Source organism: Urtica dioica, chromosome 9, assembly GCF_054948205.1.
Source record: "Urtica dioica subsp. dioica isolate 48M chromosome 9, U.dioica_male_clone48M_v1_H2, whole genome shotgun sequence".
Lineage (NCBI taxonomy): Eukaryota > Viridiplantae > Streptophyta > Magnoliopsida > Rosales > Urticaceae > Urtica > Urtica dioica.
Window position 1 is genome coordinate 24,796,160 of NC_142764.1, and position 24,026 is coordinate 24,820,185.

Here is a 24,026-nt window from a genome sequence, read left to right on the forward strand (position 1 = left end):
GGATGATTTATTATTATTAATTAGTTGAAAATGCCAATTTGAAGTATATGAGACTTCCTAGAAGTTGCATGGGAAGGTCCCAGCTTGGGAAGACAAGCTGATATATGATATTTGGATCGTCAATCTTTAAAATCACTTTCATGCTTTGTCAACTTTCTATTGATGAGAGAGAGAGAGAGAGAGAGAGAGAGAGAGAGAGAGAGAGAGAGAGAGAGAGAGAGATGGTACGCACGCGTGTGATGGTAACAACAGTGGACACGAGACATAGTCGCTAAACATATAATTAAGTACGTACGTGTCAACTTATATTCATCTAGGTATAGAATTTGTGTTAGGGCTGTAATCGAGTTGTATTAGTCTATTTTTTCATATGTTATCAACCCGAACCGTTACAAATAATTTTTTTAATTTTAAAACTCAAACCAACCTGATTGAAAGGTAAAATCAAACGAAACCAAACAAAAAATAATCGGGTTGTTTGGGTTGGTTTTTTCGGATTATAATTCTTAACAAATGACTTTATAACTCGAATGAAAACTATATATGTATATTATATATAATACGTTATGTCAAATAAAATCAAAATTTAACTTATCTTTAAAAAATTTACATATTTAATTAAAATAAAATTACGCATATTTTTAATTACCAAATTTTTATGTATTCGCAAATAATAAAGTATAATACTGAGTATTTTCATTTAATTATAATATTATTAAAAAAATGATATTTTTTTTAACAATAGTACATATAAATATTTGCAATGTTAAAAAAATTAAAGGATTAATACCATCGGGTTGATTTGGTTTGATCCAATCGCACGATTATAAAATGTTATTAGGTGCGACATGTCGCTCCTAATACCTTGGAGGAAAGGTTATTAGGTACGACACGTCGCACCGAATACTCAAACATCCGCCATTTTTGAGATTTTTTGAAGCAAAATAGGTGCGGCTTTGGGTTCGACAAGTCGCACCAAAAAGTGTCGCACCTAATGCGTGACACTTTTAGGTGCGATCAGTCGCACTTGAAGCCTTTAGCGACGAAATGCCTATATTTGTTCTAGTGAGCCAACCCGAAACAATTGCGTTGGTTACAACTCAAACTTCATCAGGTTTTAATGAGGCGGTTTAAAAATGAGTACGGTTTAGTTCGGATGATCGAGTTCTTCGGTTTGGCCGTTTTCATGAATACCCCTAATTTGTGTTGCTTACTCTTTTACGCTTTATTTTAATTATAATATCTTTTACCGCCTTTCTAATCATGGTAAAATAATATAAAAATATGTATACCGGCTATCTAGAGTCTAGACTACTTATATTGCATTTTTAGTCTAATTATTGAACTTTGGTTCATTTAATGTATTATGATGGTTTATTAAATTGATTTACAAAGTTTTCAATTGCTAATATGAACCTAGGTGAAAAAAAACTTCTTCTATTCTTTATGAATTTTTGGCAACTAATTTACTATGATATTTAAATCACTTTAATTAAGAGAGTCGCTAGAGAAGAAAAGGTTGGGGTATATTTTCCATATTTTAGTATAATTTTAATCGAGAGTAATTATTAGACTGTTTTAAAAAAAAAATCTTATTTATTTGACATAACTATGATCATTCAACATATACATATTATTTTTACTACTATCTACTTATTTGATATTCTATATTAAAAAGTTAATAGTGGCATATGGGGGTTAGTTCCTAATACTAGATTAGATAGAAGATAAACTATATTGCACCTCTAGTGGGGTTCTTTTGTGGGGCTAAACAAGCACTACGTCTTAAATTATTTGCTCATTTTTTATGTAGGAAAATCCAATGCTACAATAATGACCTAAAGGAATAGAGGAACATAGTTCCAGTTTACCTTTTGTCATCTAATAAAGGCACACTAACCTCGAAAGTGTATTTCTAGGATCCGTGCTCACTTTTTATTTATGCTGTGGCAACTATTTATATATATTTGCATCATAGGAAATGAAGAGGAGGTTTCCTCCAGGCTCCAACTAGAAACAGACGGTGATATATATATATATATATATATATATATATATATATATATATATATATATATATATATATATATATAAAATGTTAAACTTCTTGCTGGAGAGACAATTTATTTGAATGTACAATTCACCTTAAATAATAGGATATAAATAGGTAGAGTTTGAGTGGAGTCCGACGAAACTAAATCAAATCTTCACATATTCGATTTTTTTAAAAGGGTCAGGGCATATTAAAATCCTACGGGGTGTGTGATATATTTATGGTTATTTCTTTTACTCATTTGATATGTTTTATGAAAGAATATTAACTCAGCATAGAATACTTAAAAGTCATAAATGAGTCCTTCGAACTAAAAAAAAAAATCAAAATGAAGATCCATATTATCATTAAAAAAAGAACTAATAAATTTCAGTGTCAAAATAATACATAAAACATGAAGAATATCTATCGCATGTATTTATTAATATTTATATGATGGTAATCTAAATGGGTTACAAAGGTAAATAGTAGGGTTCATGAGCTCTAGTCATACTCTCATAATTTGTAATGGGTAATATCCATATCCATCCTAAGTGTAATTTCATCAAACTATGCGCTGTAGTATTTCATGATCAAGATGGAAGCCAAGCTCGCAAGCCTACGTTAGAGCCTTACCTATGTCGAAGGCACATTTTTTACACTCAAGATACTTAAACATGAAAAGATTAGGGGGGTGGCGGCTTTAAAGAGGATTTTAACGACATGAGGGCTCTTTTTTAGGGAGAGCTAGGTCAACATAGAAATCTATTCCATTTGGACGAGTTTAAGCGAGCCTCAACCGTACGTCTCGTTGTCGCGTTAAATCATGATGCGGTGTCCTCCGACGAAGAGAGGGAGGTTTTTGGATAGTCGAGAACTTTGTCCTCGATAAAGGTGTACCTTCCACGAGGATGAAGGTCTTTATTTGAATAATCCAAGTATCATAGGTACTATGCCAAATTGTTTTATTTTTCATTTGAATGATATTTTTTTAATGTAGTTAAAGACAACTCGATCGATTAGATTGGTCAATTCAAATATTGACATTTTGAATGAAAATGCCGATTCGAACTAACGTAGTTTTTTTTTTGTGGGACTTGTAGTGTGTTTATGTGTACCCATCATTTCTAGCACCAAAATGTTAATATCGTTTTAACTTTTAAGGATCAACACTCAAGAGCATACGTAACGATGCAAGGGGTGGACTCAAGATGCTAAGTGCACTAAATAGGCCGTTTCTCTGTAAGATCCGAGAGGGCCGTGATTATGAATGGAAGGACCCAATATGCCACGACCGCCAAAGATCCTAGGAAAGACAACAAGAACAATGCAGTGAAATCATTATAATGCCGTTTCTCGATCTAGCTCAAGAGGGCCGTGACTATAAAGGAAAACGCAATGCAACGATCTGTAAAGAGTGTTAGGAGAGATAGCAAATCAAGGGTGATGGTCTTTAGTCTTGATCTTGCATTTTTCTGAAAGTTTGGTTTATTTCAATCATCATAACCTAAATAAGACAAGAAAATTGAGGATGCAACGAATTTCCCCCGATTGCGCTCTAATTATCAACATTAATATGAGAGATAGATGAGTTAGGGGGTCTAAGTCTCATTTATACATATAAATATATATATATATATATATATACATATAAATATATATATATATACATATAAATATATATATATATATATATATACATATAAATATATATAGAGAGAGAGAGAGAGGGAGAGAGAGAGAGTTGACATAGTTTCTCTAAGTCTAAGTAAACTAAGCACAAGATTTGTGTTAATAGGTTTTCTAAAGGAACTCATGGGACTTTCAGGGTCAATGATGGCTTTTGTGAGATGGTTTTTAGCGAATGGTTCTTCGTAGAATGGTTTGACGAATGGGTTTTCCCCGAACAAGCCTTTGGCGAGCGGGTTTTTAGTGAATGGGTTTCTGGAGACTGTGTATTTGGTGAATATATTTTCGACGAATGGGTGTTTTGGCAAATGAGTATTTGGAAAATAGATATCGAGGAACATGTCTTCGAGAAATGGGTCTTTGGCGAGCATATTTTTGGCTAGCAAGATTTTAACAAATGAAATTTCGGCGAATGGGCTTGGGCGTTGACGTAATTTGGCAGGCCTAAATTATGTATTCGTATTTGTTTTAAATGGATTATTATTTTTCCACGATGAAAAACAACACTATACGTAACAAATTATGAGAGCAAGCCTCCTTTGCAATAGAATTTTAACCATATATAGCTAAATCCTGATTTTATTATTATTGTTATTCTATTTTTTAGTATAGTACAAAGTTATTACCCGGCTTGTTGCTGTGGGTCATCGTCTATGAAGATTTTATATACTTTAGTAGAAATTCGGTGCATTATTTTTCTGATTCATTGTTTTTAAGTTAAAGGAAGAAGGTATTATTGTGTTACTTTAAACTTTTAATTGAGCATTTACGAAGATGACAAAAATATGTACTGATCAATATATATGAACAAATGTCCACATATATACATACACATGTAATATATTTATTAAAAAAAAAAAGGGTATATGCCATGAAAAGTTAGGTAATACACTACGTGGAAATTTAAAATATGTTCAAAATTATATTTTGCGTCGGTGAAAATAAACCTAAAGAACTAATGAACATAAAAATTATAAGATGTTGTGCATAATTTTTTTTTTTTTTAATGGCCATGTAGAAACAAAGGTAGAGTAGTAAAAAAAAAAAAAAAAGCTACAACTCCTGAAAAAGAATCCACCACTTTGAATTCTATATGAATATGTTTTTTTTTTTAAGATTTGTAACTAGGTCACTTTAAACATTTTGGATCTAGTATATGTTTAACAATTTTTAGAGATATAAACAAATTGCTTATGTGTCAATAATTAAGGTCTGATTTACCTTTATTTATTAACAAATTCGTCAGTTTCTCTCTCCTATTTTTTTCAAATAATTTTGTTTGCATCAAAACTTCAAAAATTCATATATTTCTCATACGAACTCGAAATTGAGTGATTTCAGATCCTACAAATTCGTGGCGTCGAGATTCGAAAATAGACCCATTGTGTTTGGTGAAAAATTATATTTATGTCGATAATTTCAAAAAAATTCAGTTATTTCCATATTTAAAGTAGTAACGTGATTTTTCTACATCTATGATATTAAACATGATTTTTCATCAAATACAATGGATCTATTTTTGAAGATCTCGGCGTCACGAATTCGTAGGATTTGGAATCACTCAATTTTGAGTTCATATGAGATAGATATAGTTTTTTGAAGTTTTTATGTAAAAAAAAATGTAGGAAAAAAGTAAGAGAGAAAAAATGACGAATTTGTTAATAAATAAGGGCAAATCAGACCTTAATTATTGCCACATAAACCTGTTAGTTATTTTTGAAGATCTCGGCGTCACGAATTTGTAGGATTTGGAATCACTCAATTTCGAGTTCATATGAGATATATATGATTTTTTGAAGTTTTTATGTAAAAAAAAAAATATAGGAAAAAAATGTAAGAGAGAGAAAATGACGAATTCGTTAATAAATAAGGGCAAATCAGACCTTAATTATTGCCACATAAACTTGTTGGTTATATTTCTAAAAGTTGTGAAACGTAGGCTAAAAACAAATTTTATAGTTTCATTTTGACTATTTTGGTACTCAGGTTTTTATTTTATTTTTTTTTTTAATTTTTTCATATCAAAATATAAATTAAGAAGATGTATAATTGATGGACTTCAAATACTAAGCGATAGTATTCACAATTACATCAAGTCACACGCATTATAATTTATATTAACAAGATTTATAATATTCCCTAACTAATAAGTTTTTCGTCTTGTTTATAAATAAGAGATAAAAACATCATCTACATGTAAAATCGAAATTAAAAACACGTGTAAGGACTAAATACACAAATCTAATGAGCATGTTTTTCAACACATCACAAGAACCCAACCAAGTATAACTCCATTTTCAACTCTCATTTTGAATCTTTAGCAAGAGAGTAGGAAATAGATTACTTTGGTCCATGAACTTGGATGTGGGTGGTTGTTCAAGCCTCTTCCTCTTTCCTCTTGATTTTCTTATTTGCAAGATTTTTTTTTTTTTTTCGAGCACCCTCCATTTATTTTTCTCTCTCTAAAGTTCAGACCCATAGTTGAAATGAGGAAAGAGTGAGAAAATCTAAGTTTTATCTAAAATTTTAGGATTTTTCATTTTAGTCTCTGAACTCTTTAAAAATCCTCTTGGGACCCCATTTTGTGTTGACACCACACCAACCAAAAAGCTCTCTAGATGACAATTCAACATGTACTTCAGATGACTCACGGAATTTGCAGAAAAATCCCTCCGAAATTTGCACTTTAGTCTTTTTTACTGAAAATTTGACATTTGTGCTCATTCTCCTTAAAAAATGTGCAAGAAAATTACTAAAATATAATTGTCTCCCTTTTCTAGTTACATTAACATATAATATAAGGTTTGGAATGTTTCATAATTTTCCCGAGTTCATTTGTTAATTTTTCGAGAATTACTAAAACTCGTGCTCGAAAAATTCTCTTTTCTCTTTCCGAAATTTCTCGGAATCCACTCAAAACTTCCAGTCCATCGCAAATACATGTTTAGCTTAGATGAAAATTATTTCCATAATTTTCTACCCCTTTACTTGGCAACGGGGTGGTGTTATTACAGCCACCATCGGTGTTCCAGTCACCATCTGAAGAAGCCTCGAGCCCGCAAGGATGAGAACCCAGCCGCAAATCGACCCACTTGGCTACGCTTCAAACCATTAAATTCCTAGCCTTTGATACGCCTTCGATGATCCTTCTATCCAGGGTGTATCAATAGAATCCCGATGGACGTCCCGGTTGGATAAAACTCGGTTGGCTTTCTTGAAGCTCGAAATACTGAGACCAAGTGAAATTCCCCTGGTACGATTGTCGGAAGTTTTGAACATGCCTCCCGTAGTCGGCTTGATCGTACCCCACATCTTCACTTATCAGTGGGCATCCCGGTGCACATGCTATGATGTGCTCGGGACCGAACCGATCTACGCGTACACCGTACATACGACGTCCACGTCCTTGCAAATTCACCTGTGGCTGTGGCACTCCTATCGGATTAGGATAAAGGTAAGAAGGACAAGTATACGAACCGTCACTCTGTCTGTCTGACGTGGTGAATGACATTGTGTCGAACTAAGACATCAAGTGATCGACGCCGTATTAACTGCCAGATGACATGTACGCTCCATATCCTTGCTGGAAGTCACCGCCGTAATCACTACCAGAAGACATGTAATGCGTGGGAGCTCTCTGTGTTCCTCCATCGTAATACGATCCGGTCTCAAAGTCAAAGTACTCTCCGGGTCTGTTAAACATGTAATATATTACTTTCCATATTCATCATACGTACATTGTTTGTGAACTCCGACATGAATAAATGCGAATACACTAACCTGTCAGATCTTTGACATCGTGACCCGTGATCAGAATCTTGCGTGGCTTGATAACCTTGCTCCATAGTCCACGGCTCGTAATGTTGGCTACCACCACCACCATCACTACCACCACCAACGTCTTGACTAGCTAGATAGCCGCCAAAGTCACCACCGTCTCCACCATCGTCACCGTCGTTAGGACCACGTCCATCGTCTGATGATCCATGCGAAGTATGACCGACGTCTTCGCTCAAGACGGTGTCGACATTAACACCTTCCGCCCGGGCTTGTGAGGCGACGTTTGGGTCGGGGTTCCGGTCTTCATCGTCGAGGTGAACTGGGCAGATCCATTGTAGGACTTCATCATCGTCGACATTGTCGCCCATTATCTCCATTGATCTTTGGATAATATCCAATGGATCCTTCCTGTCGACGGCGTCGTTTTGGATATCTCGTAATTGCAGCTTCATGTTGTAGCTACAAAAGACGAGTTCCTCAAGTCTCTTATACGCCAGTCGGTTTCGCTGCTTAGTGTGGACAAGTGCAAACGTGCTCCAATTTCGCTCGCACGCCGATGATGATGCGGTCTGAGAAAGGATTCTCATCGCCAACTTTCTCAACGTGGGGGTTTGAATTCCAAACATCGCCCACCATTCTCCTAAGAAAATGAAGAAACTCCGTAAATATGACACTATGATATGAACATTGGGAATAAGAAATAGTTCTTACCGGAAGCCATCTTCGTCCTTCCCGCTACTGCGGATTTATTACCGAACATGCCTTTCGCGTCGCGGAATTTTATAAGTTCGTTCCCGATGTCGTCGCAGTCATCGTTGGGGAATAGTCGCTCAAACACTTCTGTAACCGCCGTAAGATGTTCGGGTGCCTTGGCGATCTCCGGATTGTATTGGAATTTTGGATTTAGGTAGTGAGCTGCAAGATAAATAATCACAGATAAAAATTAAAAATTATACAACGATGTTCACAAAGAATAAGTGAAATGAGTAATACCTGCTTGGTGCAACGAATGGTCAAGTTGTCTATTCCATCTCTGAACCGCAATGTCAACCATCCATTGCTTGTTTGGGATGCTTTCCAACTTCTTTTTCATTAAATCGAAGACGTGGTACAGCAAGCCCATCGTCGGAACAACTTCTGTATCAACGAGACGCAGAGCAGAGTACATAGGCTCGAACACCTTGCACACGCTATCAATATGGAGCCATAAGTTATTGTCCAATATTTTTTACTCCACAAACTGCCCAGCTGCAGTTTGACGGAAGGAACATCGGTCCCACCAATCCGACGTGAACATCTTTTTCAACCCCGGTCGACTGCTCTTGAGACTCGTTAGGGCCAAGTAATTCGTGGCGAATCTCGTCGGACCGGGACGGATTAGCTCTCCTTGTCCGTCTTCTCGCATCTTCGAGAGGACAACCCGTGATTGTAGATGAACTTCGTGATTTCTCTACAATTCTTAACAACATCGGCGACAGTCGCTCGTTTTCCAACGTCCTCTAGCATCAAGTCAATACAATGTGCGGCGCACGGAGTCCAGTACAGATTATATCGACGAGCGAGTTTCAATCCGGCTTTCTTGTAAGCCGAACCATTATCAGTGATAATCTAAACAACATTGTGTTTGAAAAAAAGTATGTTTTCGAGGAGAACAACTAAATATAGACCCACTTCTTAGTACCAATGTTTTAAAGGCGCAACCGGGTAATCAAGGGGATTTTCAATTTTGAGGCCAGGCATAAGCCTACCAAATTAGGCATCAGCTACAAGTGTCCCCCTTTATTTGAGGAAGATTTCTAACCCTCGGGTACGCAAGCCTAAGCACCCCATACCTTACTGCGATCTTAGTTTTAGCTAATTCCAAAAGGAAAACAGAGAATAACTATTTCTCTTCCTCGCGAAAGAAAAACGTGAATTCATCAATTGTCTAAGAACGGTACAAAAATCAGCCATGAAAAATTAAAACAAAAACAAAGGAACCAGCAAAGGCCTCGTCTGTATTGGAAGTTTACAATTGAGGGCATAGCTACAAACTTGTATATTCGTCCACTATTTCTTATTATTTCAACTTCTTGGTTTTCAATATAATAATATACATGTTTACAGTAAACTCTGTATAAAGAATCTGGACCAGCTACAAATATCATGATCAGTAAAAAAAAATCCGACTGAAAGCTAGTATAATGAGTCACAAAAAATGAAAAATGAAGTAGACACTTTGGTCCTCTCTTGTAACGAATACCTTTTCTGTTCTCTATATTTCATCACTGCACCGAGTCACACTCTAGACTTGGGCAACAAGTAGTTCGTTCCATGTATCGGGAATCCCGGGCAAGCACCAATGCAAGCAATCGTTCACCCCCGGAGTTCCTCTGATGTTGTAGCGAGAAACGTGACCCTCGTCTCTCAGTTCCGAAAGAGCGGTGATATCCAAAATCTTCACATCCGTGCCCTTCAGAGCGGCTTCGATGACCTGGTCGCTCGACCCTTCTACACTCACTTCACTTCCGTGGGACAGCGGAATGGTATTATCACAACTACCGCCGGAGTTCCAATCGCCGCCGGCGAAGTGCCTCGGCGAAATCGTCCTGAAGAAAGCCTTGAGCCTGCGGGGGTGAGAACGGAGCTGCGAATCGACCCACTTGGTTATGCTTCTCACCGTGAAGTTCTTGGCGTGTTCTATGACTTTATTCTCGGGCTCTCCGTTGACGTGCATGACCCACCTGTTCGCGTTAAGCTTCCCTCTGTTCCAATGGTGACCCGTGTTGAGGACCAACACGTCGAAGCGGTGCAGGTACTTTCTGAGGAAAGCCGGGGGGCGATCGAGGTGCATCGCCACCTGGGAGGCTCGGTCCGAGGCGTTAAGCGGAACCAAGTCTGACAGGCTGGCCGACCAGTAATACAAGATCGTCGTGTTGGTTCCCGGGAATCTGTAGGCCCAGCCATCGGGGCGAATAGCTCCGCGGGCTTTGACGAGACCGTATTCCTTTCCCACGTTCTCGACTTCTGGGCTGGCTTCTCCGCCTGAGGCCATGCACATCAGCGACTGAAACTGCTGTCGCCCGAGGGAATCCCCTACGAACGCAATTGTCTTGTCCTGCATTCTGGAACGTTCTATAGAAATTAGATCACGATTGACTAATAAATGGAATTATAGTAATTTCGACAGAATATTAAAAGGAAGGCGATTTGGTATCCATAGCCCTGTAATTTAATTAAAAAATATTACTTGTCTCTCCAATATGTGATTCTGTAAAAAAAAATGTCGTTCTAAATTATGTTACTGTCTGATGTCAATTGAGAATATAGTTTTAAGAAGGAAAGAAGCATCTAAAAATGATCATCTATAACTAATTTGTAGAAAATTACAAGATTTAAAAAAAAAAAAAAAAAAAAAAAAAGGGTCGAAGTGTTGCCACCCAAATACATGTCAAACAGCCTAATATGAATGGCAAAAATAGAGAACATTTTATGTTCAACAGAGATGAATGAGAGATATTTGGCAAACCTTCTCAAGAATGAAGTCCTCTCGAAGTCTGGCATTTCGCAATTTTGAGGCTGCCATCGATATCCCTCGAAAGAGAAATAAGGCCGTCTTGTCAACCTGCACGCCCACATTTCCGATAGCCATTGCTTACACTGAGACCCAGAATATAGCGGCCGCTTGCTGTCTGCCACCCATCTACCTATGCTGTAGTTACAAACTGCAACAAATGTGACCTCGTGAATTACGTGACATGGTTACAAAATTGACTAAACATTAGTGACACGAGACTTGAAAAGGCTTTAGGGGTGAGAGAATATTGTAGAAATAGAGGCTTCCATATTCCAGATCCTTGCCCTCTGCCGCAAGTGTCTATTACGTGTGATTTCGAGGTTCCCACGATGTTAATGTGTGTCAACGTACCCGACAGGAATGGTAAGAAATTTCTATTTCTTTGCTTACTTTTATTTTCTTTTCTTTTCTTTTTCCGGGTGATTAGACTTGAGAGATTGTTTTGTTCCAAAACAGATGAACATTTTAAATCAACGAGACTTGTTAAGGCGTGGGAAAAAGAAAGAGTAAATTCACATACTAGGGATAATCCAATTTCAGTGGAGAGAAATTTACCTTCATTACTGGAGGAAGATGATTTATTCGTGAGACTATTCAACTCTTCAGACAAGGTAGGTGGATAATCCAATGAAGAAACACTCGAGTTGTCAACCTTATTATTCGTTTTGTCCATTTTTATCGATTCTTCTTCCTCTTTTTCTTTTTCTCTTTCTTTTTCTTTTTCTTTTTCTTTTTTGTCTTCTTTTTCTTTTTCTTTTTCTTCTTCATCTTCTCTTTCTTTTTCTTTTTCTTCTTCGTCTTCTCTTTCTTTTTCTTTTACTTTGATATTTTCATTTTCCGCCTTTATAGTTGAAGGACCACCAGCTGTTTCAGATGTAAAGCCTGCATTAAGATCAGATACACCCTCATCAATGAGCTATCACATTTTATCAATGATTTATAAAAAAACTTGTACATCGCACAATAGCGATTTCAATTTGTTCTGCCATCTTGAATTTACAGAGATGTTTAATTCACCACGTTTCTAACTCAGCCACAAATTTAAACCCAAAACATATGCAAACTTAGTTCTCTCAAAGTCTTGAACTCTTAGCTTGTGCAGTGTAAGTCTTTTTAGACAAAGTTCTCCAGGAAATTTGTCTATGAACTTGACAGTCAGTTTATTACACTGTCTATCTTTACAATATCCAAAGTACAAAGACGTATAAAAATGTAGAACGAACCTCTTGAAACATTGCTATACCGCTCTAGGGTCGATGGTAAGGTAGTGCCGAAAGGGTTTTTCTCACATGCCCAAAGTAATAAAGTAGTAGCAACAAGGAGAGCGAGAGTGAGATAAACTGGCCTTCCTCTACGCAATTTATTGAAGCCCGCTTTCATTGCAATGTAATTCTACTTGTCTCTCTTTAACTGATCTAGACCGTGCTATGCTCCGTAAAACAACATTATTTGCTCCAATTGATATTTGCTCGTCCTCCAAGAGTTCAGATGAACACTCTTCTAGAAGGAAAAAAAAAGGAATGAAAAATTTAAGAAGAAATTCAAGGTTATCTACACTCCAAGTTTGGGATACTTGCCAAGATAAAATTAATTCGACGAATCCTTGTTACATAAGATAGAATTATAGATAGTTTAACCAACAATTGTCTCAATTTGGAAGGTAAACATTTAAAGCAAAAAATCAACAGATAATATCATAATAATTGAAACAGATCCACAGGGAAGAGCAAAAGTAACAACAAAGAATCTCGGCAAGACATAGATGGAAACATAATATACACAAGTCGGTTATATATATATATATATATATATATATATATATATATACATATAACCGAGTTCTACTACAACACCCTAGACAAATAAGAAATCGAATAAACGGCGCACAGTCTTATCCCTTTCAAGAAAAAAAAATAACATACAGGACTGGTTATCAAACTATCAACATAGCCAACATATTAAGATAGTAAAAACAAAAATTGCACACAAACTACCAGTTCATCCCCGTCTTAGGACATATTTAACTAATCTCATGAATCAATCAATGTATCAACTTGTTTGACAACTTTGGTTCTTAATGCATCAGATGTCATTAAACTTTGCTCAACACATTACAATACGCTGCAACAAACAAATAACGCCCTAATTTATGTGGAATAAGCATAATATAAACCCCCAGAAAATATACCAACCTCACAACAGCATATCAAACAAACCGAACAAAGCAACTCGGACTTTCGCATCATTTCTGTAATCAGCTTGAGATTCAAGACCACGAAGAGCGAGAGACCTTACCGGTTGAAAAGATGGCTTCGAACGCCGGCGAGGAATCGGCGATGATGGCCGTGAAGGAAGCGATGGCACGGTTGATGAACCTCGATGGATATTCTAAAATCAAAGACAAACTCGTCAAACATATTGAATTGTAGACATACACACTCCAACAAAAACTCGGAACTTCCATTTTCTCTACGTCACTCTCAACTCGCGAGACCAAAGTCCAATTATCACATAAAAATAAAATTAATTAAAAAAAAAACAAAAACAAATCGTCTTTCCGAAATCTGATTATCCAAAAACACGACTGACCTTTCGAGGAACAAGTGAAGGAATCCGCGATACAGTGGTACAATTACGAAGCTCCTCAGACTTGAAAAGATGGGTGTAGAGTTGTGAACGATGATTGTGAAGATCTCGAACTCGTTAGTGTATGGTTTCGTGAGAAAGAAAAGGATGAGAATTTGGTTGTGATATTAATAACTTGTCAAATGCACTTGAAATTTGTTTCTGTTTTTTTTTCTTCCACGTTCAATCAGATTCGTGGATCTAGATTTAAGCCATTTTTACCTCATTTCTATATAACCATTATTTTTAGCAAATTCCAAGTTTAGTGTTTTTTTTTTTTTTTTTTTTTTTTTTTTTTTTTTTTTTTATTATCGAACAAGTTTAGTTCTTTTCGAACCTTCTGAGTTTCATCTATGCGGGGTTTATTTTATTAGCGCAACCCCATTTAATTGTGCGTGGTTTTTTTTTTTTTTTCCCTTCTCGTAAACAACACCATTTAAGTTAATATTGTAGTTTTAATGGTGTGATGCTGATTTATATCTAAAATTTGCCGATGTTGATAAGGCATAGGTTGGGTTTTGTCAGGCCATGCGCGATTTCGATTGATTGGGTCTTGTTGTTTCCAAAGTACTAAAGCTTTGTTCCTTGATTCAAAACTATAAACTAAAAGAAAAGAGCAATGCTATTCATCACGATGCACGATGTTGAACGATCCACTCACATCGCGACACGTGGATGTTCAGTGCCACGTGTCGCGTTGTGAGTGGATCGTTCAATATCGTGCATCGAGATGAAAAGCATTTCCGAAAAGAAAAATATGCCCAGAGACATTACTAAGACTTTAGTTAAGATCTTAAAACCGGGTTAATCTACTTGTCTAATTGTCATAATCAAGCGGTCATATCCGAGTATTTAGACTGCTTTTCCATCAATATTCCAAAAAATATGGTTATGTAGAGTACGGATATGAAAAATCCATCAATAAATTTAGAGATTTGTTATAGCCACTTAATAGAGGGGAAATTAAAATAAGATTTATTGTTATTATTGTTTCTGTTAATAAGATTAATTGTTGTTCTTGTTATGGTTAATAAGATTTACTGATGTTCTTGTTTCGGTTAATAAATTTTTTTTTGTTCTTGTTACAGTTAATAAGATTTACTATTGTTCTTTTTACAGTTAATAAGATTTATTATTATTCTTGTTACGGTTAATAAGATTTATTATTGTTCTTCTTGTGGTTAATTGTTCATGTTATCATTAATGAGATTTAATGTCATTCTTGTTATCATTAATGAGATTTATTATTTTTTTTGTTACCGTTAATATTATTTACTCTAACAGTTAATAATATTAACCCTTACGGGTATTATTGGAATATTGGGATGTTATTATAACAAATTGACTAATTTTCTAAATATGTTAATATTCGAACTATAAGTTTAAAGTAGAAGGGCTGTTAAGGCTAGTTATTTAGCCCGTCCATAAATGTATAAATCTATAATTTATAATTTTCAGGGTCTCCGTAAGAAAAAATATTTTAATTAAAAACTTGAAATAGTGGGAGATTTTTTTGTAATATTTTTAAAATTAGCGGCACATTTGTAAAGTAATAAAAACGTGAACAAAACTAAATTAAAAAAAAATTAAAATGTTATAAATAAATAAATATTACAGAAAACTTAGAAATAATACGAATAACATCATAATCTTATTCAATAAAAAAAAATGAAATTTTAAAGTACAAAGGGTTTACTCACTAAATTAACCTAGATATTCTAAAGAGAATAACTCGTAATGATCCAAGCGATCTAAGCTCGAGCATTGAAAATTAGATGAAAATGAGTTCATAAGGCAAGGATACGAAATTATGAGCCGCAATTCACTAAGAATGGAAGTTGACATATCAAAAAAATAATCACCTTAATAAAAATTTTGGTCTTAACTTAACAAAACTAATTGTTTGAATACTTAACTTTGATAGTAGTCCACACACAACACTCAATTGTTATCATCAGATAACCATTTGAGGACACGTGTAATACAATTCTCACTTTATTACCTCAAGTCATGGGCATATTCAACCCAAGATGTCATATAAACTCATGACTATATACGAAACACTCAAACAAAATGAAACGAATGCGTTCTCGTTCATGAACGCACACGAGCAACTCCGTATAATATTCTCACCCCACAACACCCTCATCAAATTTACTTTTTCTCTCTTTTACTAGACTTGTGTGTATTTATAGATACTCTTGCCAAGATATTCATCGTGCTCGGCCCCCAATTCATGTTTAGCCCTTGTGTTCTTCGTCCGACAATCTTCACAAATGACGCCACAACTAATTAATTTTTACAGAACAATTAAAAGAGATGCAAGGGTGACCTCAAAGTGAAGAACAATGAACTTCATGTGCAAATTGGAGCTCATTGGTGAATTTTCCAAGCGCATTGATATACTACAACACCATGCTGAAAGGTCCAATACGAGAAAAAGTGAAGAAATTGACAATATTTATCTCCCTAAAAAGGAAAATATGTTTTTTTATCGGTGCCAACCCTTAATCGAGAAAGATAAATCCGAGAACATTAGGTCAAACACAATCAAAATCATAGATGGAGACTTCGGAACTAACAACATCATCATCACAAACAATACCAAATATTAGATGTTGGAGGAAAGGATCAAGGAAATAGTTTTAAACCAAAATAAAAATCTGACTCGAGTGGGAGATATTGCCACACGTTTATGGCATGTTATAACACCACATCCTAAATAGATTTAGGATACAAAATATTCTAGTGTATGATGCAGATTTAGGAGATCACTTGGACACCTTCAACTCATATATGCTATGAAATGGCACCAAATATGGGTTGATTACACCTTTAATTTAAAAATTGGTATTTGGGAAAGTTTCATTGCCGGTCTTGCAGTTGAGAATTAAAAAAGGGAAAGTTATACAAATACTATTTTGAAGATGTTAATTATCTGGAATATCATAACTTTTAAAACATTTCATAAATACCTTATGATTATTAATATTCAATTGATTTTGCGTTCATTTTAAATGAAATTATAAAGAGAAATTTAAAAATTAGATGAGACTCTAAACAGTAAAAAACTGAAATTATAAAAAAGGATACGTTAAGAAGGAAAATTTAAGGATTAAAAAAGCATATAGAATATTTGAAGAATTATGTTTGGAAAGAGCCTATAGCGGTCATTTCTACTAAAATTCCGATCTGTGGGTAAATTCGCGTTTTCCCTCTGCTCATGTCAGTCACTAAAATCCTCGCATTGGGCTTCTGAAGAAGAAAGCCGAAGTGCAGACTCCATGATTTATCAGACTCTGCTCATGATTTATTCCACCTCCAATGATCAATTCAATGTTTTCAATTATGCACTTTTTTATTTTATATAATTATGGAATTCAGATTTCCATACAATTATTATTATGAATTATTAAATAATTTGGCACCATTTGGAATGAAAATTATTCGTGAGAGTTTTTTTCAAACTAATTGCTGCATCTAAAATGATGAAAATAGTATTTTTTGTAAGTTGTGAAGAATTATTTTTTTATATTAACATATTATTTATTTTTTTAGACTATTTATTTTGTTTACGAAAAAATAATTATTCACATTTTTAAAAGAATCCTTAAAAATATTAAAGCACTAGCTTTTAAAAATATTACACTTCTATTCGTAAAAACACCACAACATTTAGGATCAGCAGCCTTTGTGCTTTGATATATCATTTTTTCACATGTAAATACCAAAAAGAGTTGCCTTTGAACTCGTTATATGAAACACTTTTTTAAAGGAAAAATTTTCATTAGCAATAATAACTGTCCACAACCACACAACAAATCCCGAACAGAGGCTAGTACTTCATTCAACCAAATATTTATCCTGAGATAAAATTGAGAAGCAAACGGCAAACATATAAGAATAAAAGAGACAATGGTCTATTCGGCCGAGTATTATCATAACTTGTCAAAAACTCCATTGGGCCCCTTCAACATAGATTTTTTTTTTCATTCCTAAAACGAGCAACAAACAGTGCCGTTAATAGACATGAGCTCGAATCCTACCCTGCTCTTAAAAGCTCGAGGGATTAAGCCTGGCACATGACTAAGCGAAACTAATCTTTCTAAACATCATCAATTTTTTTTAAAGAGGGACGGTATTAATAAAACTTCAAGATGACTAAATCATTTGAGGAACTCAAAAAACCCATTCTATATGATGGACAAAACATCAAAAAAGCCAGTCCTATACTAAATCAACGAGTACATAGATAACTAAAACATCACATAAACTAAATAACTAACAAAAACAAAAAGCCGGTCAAAAAAAAAAAAAAACAAAAAAAACAAAAAAAACGAAACAAAAAAGTCCATTCCCCCCTTGCCTTCCCTTGTATGAAACACGACTTTTGCAAATTCTAGCCTTTAATAAGTTACACGGCCATAAAAATGTATAATAAAACATGAAAATAACATTTCCTCAAAAAAAGAAGAAAAAAAACATGAAAATAACATGTACAATAAAAAAAGGTGGTCGAACAATTATGTCACGATGGTTGAGAGTGTTACTGTTATTTCTTTACTTATTTTTAGATAGAGTTAGTGTACACAATTCATCACTTCGCTTTTATAACTTACGCTTCAAATTTCGAAGTGAGTTCAATATTTAAATCATTATCATATATACCACTCACTATAAAGAGAATAATGATGAGCATTAAATAATTACATTATTAAAGTTTATATATAGTTACATTTTAAAACTTTATACTAAATACAGTATGATAGAATGATATTATTTCTTTCACTAGCAATAGTCAAATAATTATGTCATATTTTTCTCCTTTGTTTATAGGTGTACATTGGATTGGATTGGATTTATATTGTAATCGGATGGTGTAGTTGGTACAAATTACAAAAAAAAAGTAGTTTTCATTTGTATCCTTATTTCTTATAGGGGCAATAGATTACAGGCACAACCAATAAAAGATCTACTCAATAATCACAAAATAAGTAAAAACAATAAAAAATTTGGTCAATAGTCCACACCACCTCAAAAGTGTTATGGGTTCGAATCCGCACAGCGAATGTCCTTATTTAAAAAAAATTAATAAATAAAAGGCTTGGTCCCATTTTAATTATATGTTTGATGAAGAAAAAAGAAGGTCAAAATCCCATGTGGTAGTCAAATCTGTGTCTTTGTAAGTTGTAACACCTTTTTTTTGCACCACCTTTTTTTTTTTGTTTAATCTTTCGCACCACCTAATCAATGGAATACACATATACATATCTTAATAAAATCTAGCGATATTCTCTTCTCATATACTTCTTTCTCAATCAACAAAAATTTAAAAATATTAAAAAGTTAAAATGTAAGTCACAGTCACGACTCGCGGCTGAGTAGTATGTAGAGTCATGAATATGGAGTTTCACCTAAAACTAAAGCAATTCGTCTACTTTCAAAGCCGACGAATCTCGTATTTTCCAATTCCACGAACTAAAAAAGCCCACACGCATATATAATATAAATAGTTGGTCAGAACTCTGAATTACAGTCCAACTTCTCAACTCCTCTCTTTCTCTCTCTCTTCCCCGATGGCCGATACAAATAAATTACACACATGTATATCGAAATATAAAAGATATCAGAGCCGTCATTGGAATTAAATAAAGAGACCAAAATAATAAATACAAATCTTCAGTTTCATTTAATTCTTCATTCCATTCCATTTCCACTCCCGTCCGTCAGCTCTGGAAAAATATGTACGGACTTTTAAGGTACTGCTTGTTCTTGATCTCAGCTTCGTTTCTAGCTCACCGTCTTTGCTCGGCCGCCAACGACACGATCACTCCGGAAACACCGATCCGTGACGGAGAGACCTTGATCTCCTCCGGAGGGACTTTCGAGCTCGGATTCTTCAGCCCTGTCGAAGGCTCAACGCTCCGATACGTCGGGATCTGGTACACCGACGATCCGGCGAGGACCGTCGTGTGGGTCGCCAACCGAGCCCGCCCTATCTCCTCCAGAAACGGAGTCCTCTCCGTCGCGGCCGACGGAAAGCTGGAGATCTCCGACGGCACTGTCGCCTCGGTCTGGTCTTCCGGCAACGCCACGTCATCATCATCCTCCGGCAACCTCACCGCGAAGCTCGGCGAGGATGGGAATCTGGTTCTCTCCAGCGGAGGAGCTGGGAGGAGCGTGTGGGAGAGCTTCAACGACCCGACCGACACGTTTCTGCCGGGGATGAACGTGGAGGTCCAGTCGGAGTCCGGCGGAGAGAACCGGGTGTTCCAGTCGTGGCGGTCCCGAACCGACCCGTCTCCGGGGAACTTCTCGATGGGCGTGGACCCGAGGGGATCGCCGCAGATCGTGATCTGGGAAGGGTCGCGGCGGCGGTGGAGGAGCGGGCATTGGAACCAGCAGATCTTCGTGGGCTTGCCTCAGATGATGGCGACTCTGTACGGCTTCAAGCTGGTCCCGGACGGCGGGTCCAGGCACTTCTCGTACCACCCGGTGAGCAGCTCGGACCGGCTCCGGTTCCGCCTCGGCTGGGACGGGCTCGAGGAGCAGCTGAGGTGGCGGCCGGAGAATCGCTCCTGGGATGTGCTTCAGTCCGAGCCCGCCCGCGCCGACTCCTGCGAGTCCTACAACCGCTGCGGCGGCTCCGCAATCTGCTCCGCCTCCGACGGCTCGTGCCGCTGCATGCCCGGCTTCGAGCCCGTCGACGACCGCTCCCGAGGCTGCCGGCGCCGGAGCCGCTTCAAGTGCGAGAGAAACGCCACGTCACCGTCGGAATCCACGGACGAGGACGGGTTCGAGCCGGTGAACGGAGTGAAGCCGCCGGACTTCGCGGAGTCTCTGCCGGCGCTGAGCGAAGAGAGGTGCGAGGAAGAGTGCCTCAAGAACTGCACGTGCACGGCGTACGCCTACGTGGCGGGCATCGGGTGCATGGTCTGGAGCGGCGAGCTTCTCGATGTCCAGCGCTTCGAGAGCGGCGGTCAGGTTCTGAATCTCCGACTGGCTCGCGCCGACCTCGTCTCCGGCGGCGGCGGAAGAGGAAGGGGGTTCGTCGCCTTGGTGACGACTCTCTCTCTCGCCGGAGCCGCCCTTCTCTGCTTGTTCGCGTGGCTGCTATGGAGGTTCAAGCTGAGGCCTCAAGGTGTGTTCCGTTGACCTTTGAGCATACATGTAATATAAATCTATTTCACTCATATGGAATTTCTGATAACTGTAGTTCTGCCGAATCCGGGTGCGTTGAAGCAAGGGGAAGCACCGGCCTCGGGCGCGCTGAAGAGCCAAGAATACTCGACGGATCTCTCGGGGTCGATCGACATGGCCAACTTCGACGGCTCGCAAGTCAACAAGTCGGAGCTGCCGATTTTCAGCTTCAATTTCGTGGCAACCTCCACGGACCACTTCTCCGAGGAAAACAAGCTCGGGGAAGGCGGCTTCGGGGATGTCTACAAGGTATACATTTTAGTTGACCTGGACTTGAAAGATTTTGAAAATGAATTTTAAAAAAGGAAAATGGATTTATTGGGTTATTATTGTATCAGGGGAGGCTTCCGGGGGGACAAGAAATAGCGGTGAAGAGGCTGTCGAGAAAATCGGGGCAAGGCGTTGAAGAGTTCAAGAACGAGATAATCCTCATCGCCAAATTGCAGCACCGGAATCTGGTTAGGCTCTTGGGCTGTTGCATCCAAGAAGAGGAAAAGATGTTGCTCTACGAGTTCATGCCCAACAAAAGCTTGGATTTCTTTCTCTTCGGTAAGTCACTTTTTTTTTCTTTCCCCACCATACCATCTTCTTCATATCTATCTGTCTATCGGAGTAGGAGGCGGTTTTTTAATCTTGTTGGTGCTATGAATTTCAGATTCGGAGAAGCAAGCCCTGCTAGACTGGGGAAAGCGTTTCAACATCATCGAAGGCGTCGCGAGAGGGCTTCTGTATCTCCACCGAGACTCGAGGCTTCGGATCATCCACCGAGATCTAAAGGCCAGCAATATTCTGCTGGACGAAGAGATGACCCCCAAGATCTCGGACTTTGGCATGGCTAGGATATTTGGTGGCAACCAGAACGAATTGAACACGAACCGAGTCGTCGGAACCTAGTAAGTTTACCAAGAAAAAAAAAAAAAAAAAACTTCATTGCATTCATAACACCAATCAAATCTGAATTAAACTGACGTTACATAACCCCTTGAATTTGCTAGCGGTTATATGTCGCCCGAGTATGCGATGGAGGGTCTGTTTTCGGTCAAATCGGACGTGTATAGTTTCGGGGTATTGCTTCTCGAGATAATCAGCGGCCGAAGAAACACCAGCTTTCGCAACACTGAATACTTGAGCCTCATCGGATATGTAAGTACATTAAGAGATAGTAACAATGTTTTTTTAAGGACTATAACCCCTAATCCGAACTGCCAAAAACCATTCATAGCTCACTGAATAATAAAATGAACACTCACAATCCTCGCTCAAACTCCAAAAGCTGTGGATAATTTTGAAGAAGTGGCTGAATGAGGTTTCTGTGATGGTTTATATTTCAGGCGTGGCATCTATACAACGAAGGAAAAACGATAGAATTATTGGATCCCTCGATCGCGGACACGTCAGTACGAGAGGACGTGTTGCGGTGCATACAAGTGGCGGTTTTGTGCGTTCAAGACTCGCCGCTGTACAGACCGACCATGGCATCGGTGGTGTTGATGTTGGAGAGCGAAAACTCGACTCTTCCTCTGCCAAGACAGCCCACATTCAACTCCATGAGGGGTCGCATCGATGTCGACCTCTTCTCGGGAGGCCAGGACGCTTCTTCGAGCGACATCACGGTTTCCATGGTAGATGGAAGGTAGTTTTTTTTTTTTTTTTTTTTTTTTTTTTAAGCTTGATTTTTATGTACATAAAGTTTATATTCTGGTAGAGGAAAGATTGTATTAACTGAGGATTTACAGAGTTACAAAGATGAGATTGTTTTTATTGGATTGGATTGGATTGGATACGGAAGGACATGTACAGATGCAAAAGTTTTTGTGTTCCGAATGTAACTGAGCTAGTTACTAATGGATTTGAGTGCGACAACGTGCTAAGACATCGATTATGTGCGTGAAATTTTTATCTTTATATTTTATTATTGTAGTTATAAATACAGTATCGGAAAGAGCAGTTTAACTTTGGTTATTGAAGTGAAGTCTTTCTAAAGTCGTTTCATATATTGGATTTGTGTCTGCGTAGAAAGATGTATTAATAATCTATGGCATACATTATACATATACAACCCACACACAATACACAAAAAAAAAAAAAAAATGTCATAGAGTGATAGAACCATGTTATTATTTTTGTTCTTACCTGATCAGCTCAGAATTTTATTTTTATTTTAATTTATATTTTAAGAGGAAGTTTTGTTGCACTTTCGTGTTTTAATTTTATATATATATATATATATATATATATATATATATATTGTATAATTTGTTATCGTAGCAGTTAGGGACTTTTTAACGAATGCACTGATATCCACTTTATATTTAAATAAATAAATACCTAATCCTTAGATTAATGTTAAAAGTAGACACTCTGTTCATATCCACGACGTCAGTACAGACCACAGACTGGTCAAGAAAAGAACAATAAAAGAAAGATAGAAGAAAAGGCATCCTTATGTATATGTTCAAATAACTAAATAATGGTCATATTTCATAATCTACAACTCATAAGAAATATCGCATTCATAGCATGACAATTAAGAAACGTAGACAATGGTCAAGTTGGATCACATCTAAGAATCTAATTATGAATTTGATATTACGTGTTATATAAAGTCTACCCATAGCACCACAATCAAGAAAAAGTAGACGATGGTCAACTTGGATTACATCGAAGAATCTCATTGTGTATTCAATTCCGTTTAATATATCGTGCCGTGCAATGATCAGCAATCCATTGAATTGAAATTGTGAACATTTATTTATTTATTTATTTTATGTGATGAAATTGTGAACATTTAGAAGGATAATATAAAATTACACCATTTATTGATGTCCACAGTTTAATCTTACTATTTAAAGGCTGGACTTTATTTTTACAACTTTTAGACGTATTAAATAATTGTTTGACAGGGAATTATCTGATAGGCATTTCGCTACATCAAACTGTTTTTTTTAATCTAAGACTCTTATCACGCATCTTATTTCGTGGCTTTAGCAATAATTTGCAGCATGTGTATTGTCTTTATGAAAATGGTGTTATTTTTTTATATTTGTATAAAGAAAAAGGTGTTATTGTCTGCGTGGTTTTAGCATTGTCAATACGATAAGTCAATGGCTAATGTAATGTTTGATCATGATGAGCTCGCTGGCA

The 24,026-nt window shown here is 36.9% G+C and overlaps 3 protein-coding genes across 5 annotated transcripts; 1 reads left to right on the plus strand and 2 right to left on the minus strand.

Moving 5' to 3' along the window:
• Positions 1-7,631: 7,631 nt before the first annotated feature.
• Positions 7,632-8,906, minus strand: LOC149386092 (uncharacterized). The gene is made up of 5 exons (XM_089626465.1): positions 8,734-8,906; positions 8,495-8,691; positions 8,213-8,416; positions 7,741-8,141; positions 7,632-7,697 (listed from the first exon to the last, which is right to left on the minus strand). The coding sequence occupies exons 1-5, from the start codon at positions 8,904-8,906 to the stop codon at positions 7,632-7,634; spliced, it is 1,041 nt and encodes a 346-aa protein (XP_089482591.1).
• Positions 8,907-9,401: 495 nt separating this feature from the next.
• LOC149386093 (protein trichome birefringence-like 14) lies at positions 9,402-13,933 on the minus strand. Of its 3 annotated transcripts, none has more exons than XM_089625172.1 (6): positions 13,647-13,933; positions 13,353-13,445; positions 12,281-12,554; positions 11,613-11,939; positions 11,010-11,205; positions 9,402-10,605 (listed from the first exon to the last, which is right to left on the minus strand). In XM_089625172.1, exons 3-6 carry the CDS (start codon positions 12,435-12,437, stop codon positions 9,786-9,788), a joined length of 1,500 nt encoding a protein of 499 aa, XP_089481298.1. In that variant the 5' UTR covers positions 12,438-12,554; positions 13,353-13,445; positions 13,647-13,933; the 3' UTR covers positions 9,402-9,785. The 3 variants fall into 3 exon arrangements, with proteins under 3 accessions (XP_089481298.1, XP_089481299.1, XP_089481300.1); XM_089625173.1 differs by having other exon boundaries at positions 12,281-12,557; XM_089625174.1 differs by lacking the exons at positions 13,353-13,445; positions 13,647-13,933 and adding an exon at positions 13,250-13,325 and having other exon boundaries at positions 12,281-12,557.
• Positions 13,934-19,195: 5,262 nt separating this feature from the next.
• On the plus strand, positions 19,196-22,764 carry LOC149386094 (G-type lectin S-receptor-like serine/threonine-protein kinase B120). The gene is made up of 6 exons (XM_089625171.1): positions 19,196-20,823; positions 20,899-21,131; positions 21,221-21,431; positions 21,538-21,775; positions 21,878-22,025; positions 22,214-22,764. Exons 1-6 carry the CDS (start codon positions 19,425-19,427, stop codon positions 22,517-22,519), a joined length of 2,535 nt encoding a protein of 844 aa, XP_089481297.1. The 5' UTR covers positions 19,196-19,424; the 3' UTR covers positions 22,520-22,764.
• The last annotated feature ends 1,262 nt before the right edge of the window (positions 22,765-24,026 follow it).

Coding starts and splice junctions, on each gene's coding strand:
- LOC149386093 (XM_089625172.1), bottom strand. CDS start 12,437: ATGAAAGCGGGCTTCAATAAATTGCGTAGAGGAAGGCCAGTTTATCTC. Junction 11,940..12,280: donor GTATAGCAATGTTTCAAGAG/GTTCGTTCTACA, acceptor ATCTTAATGCAG/GCTTTACATCTGAAACAGCT. Junction 11,206..11,612: donor ATCTTCCTCCAGTAATGAAG/GTAAATTTCTCT, acceptor CATTTGTTGCAG/TTTGTAACTACAGCATAGGT.
- LOC149386092 (XM_089626465.1), bottom strand. CDS start 8,906: ATGCGAGAAGACGGACAAGGAGAGCTAATCCGTCCCGGTCCGACGAGA. Junction 8,692..8,733: donor GCAGCTGGGCAGTTTGTGGA/GTAAAAAATATT, acceptor CCATATTGATAG/CGTGTGCAAGGTGTTCGAGC. Junction 8,417..8,494: donor CCATTCGTTGCACCAAGCAG/GTATTACTCATT, acceptor TTTATCTTGCAG/CTCACTACCTAAATCCAAAA.
- LOC149386094 (XM_089625171.1), top strand. CDS start 19,425: ATGTACGGACTTTTAAGGTACTGCTTGTTCTTGATCTCAGCTTCGTTT. Junction 20,824..20,898: donor GTTCAAGCTGAGGCCTCAAG/GTGTGTTCCGTT, acceptor TGATAACTGTAG/TTCTGCCGAATCCGGGTGCG. Junction 21,776..21,877: donor AACCGAGTCGTCGGAACCTA/GTAAGTTTACCA, acceptor TGAATTTGCTAG/CGGTTATATGTCGCCCGAGT.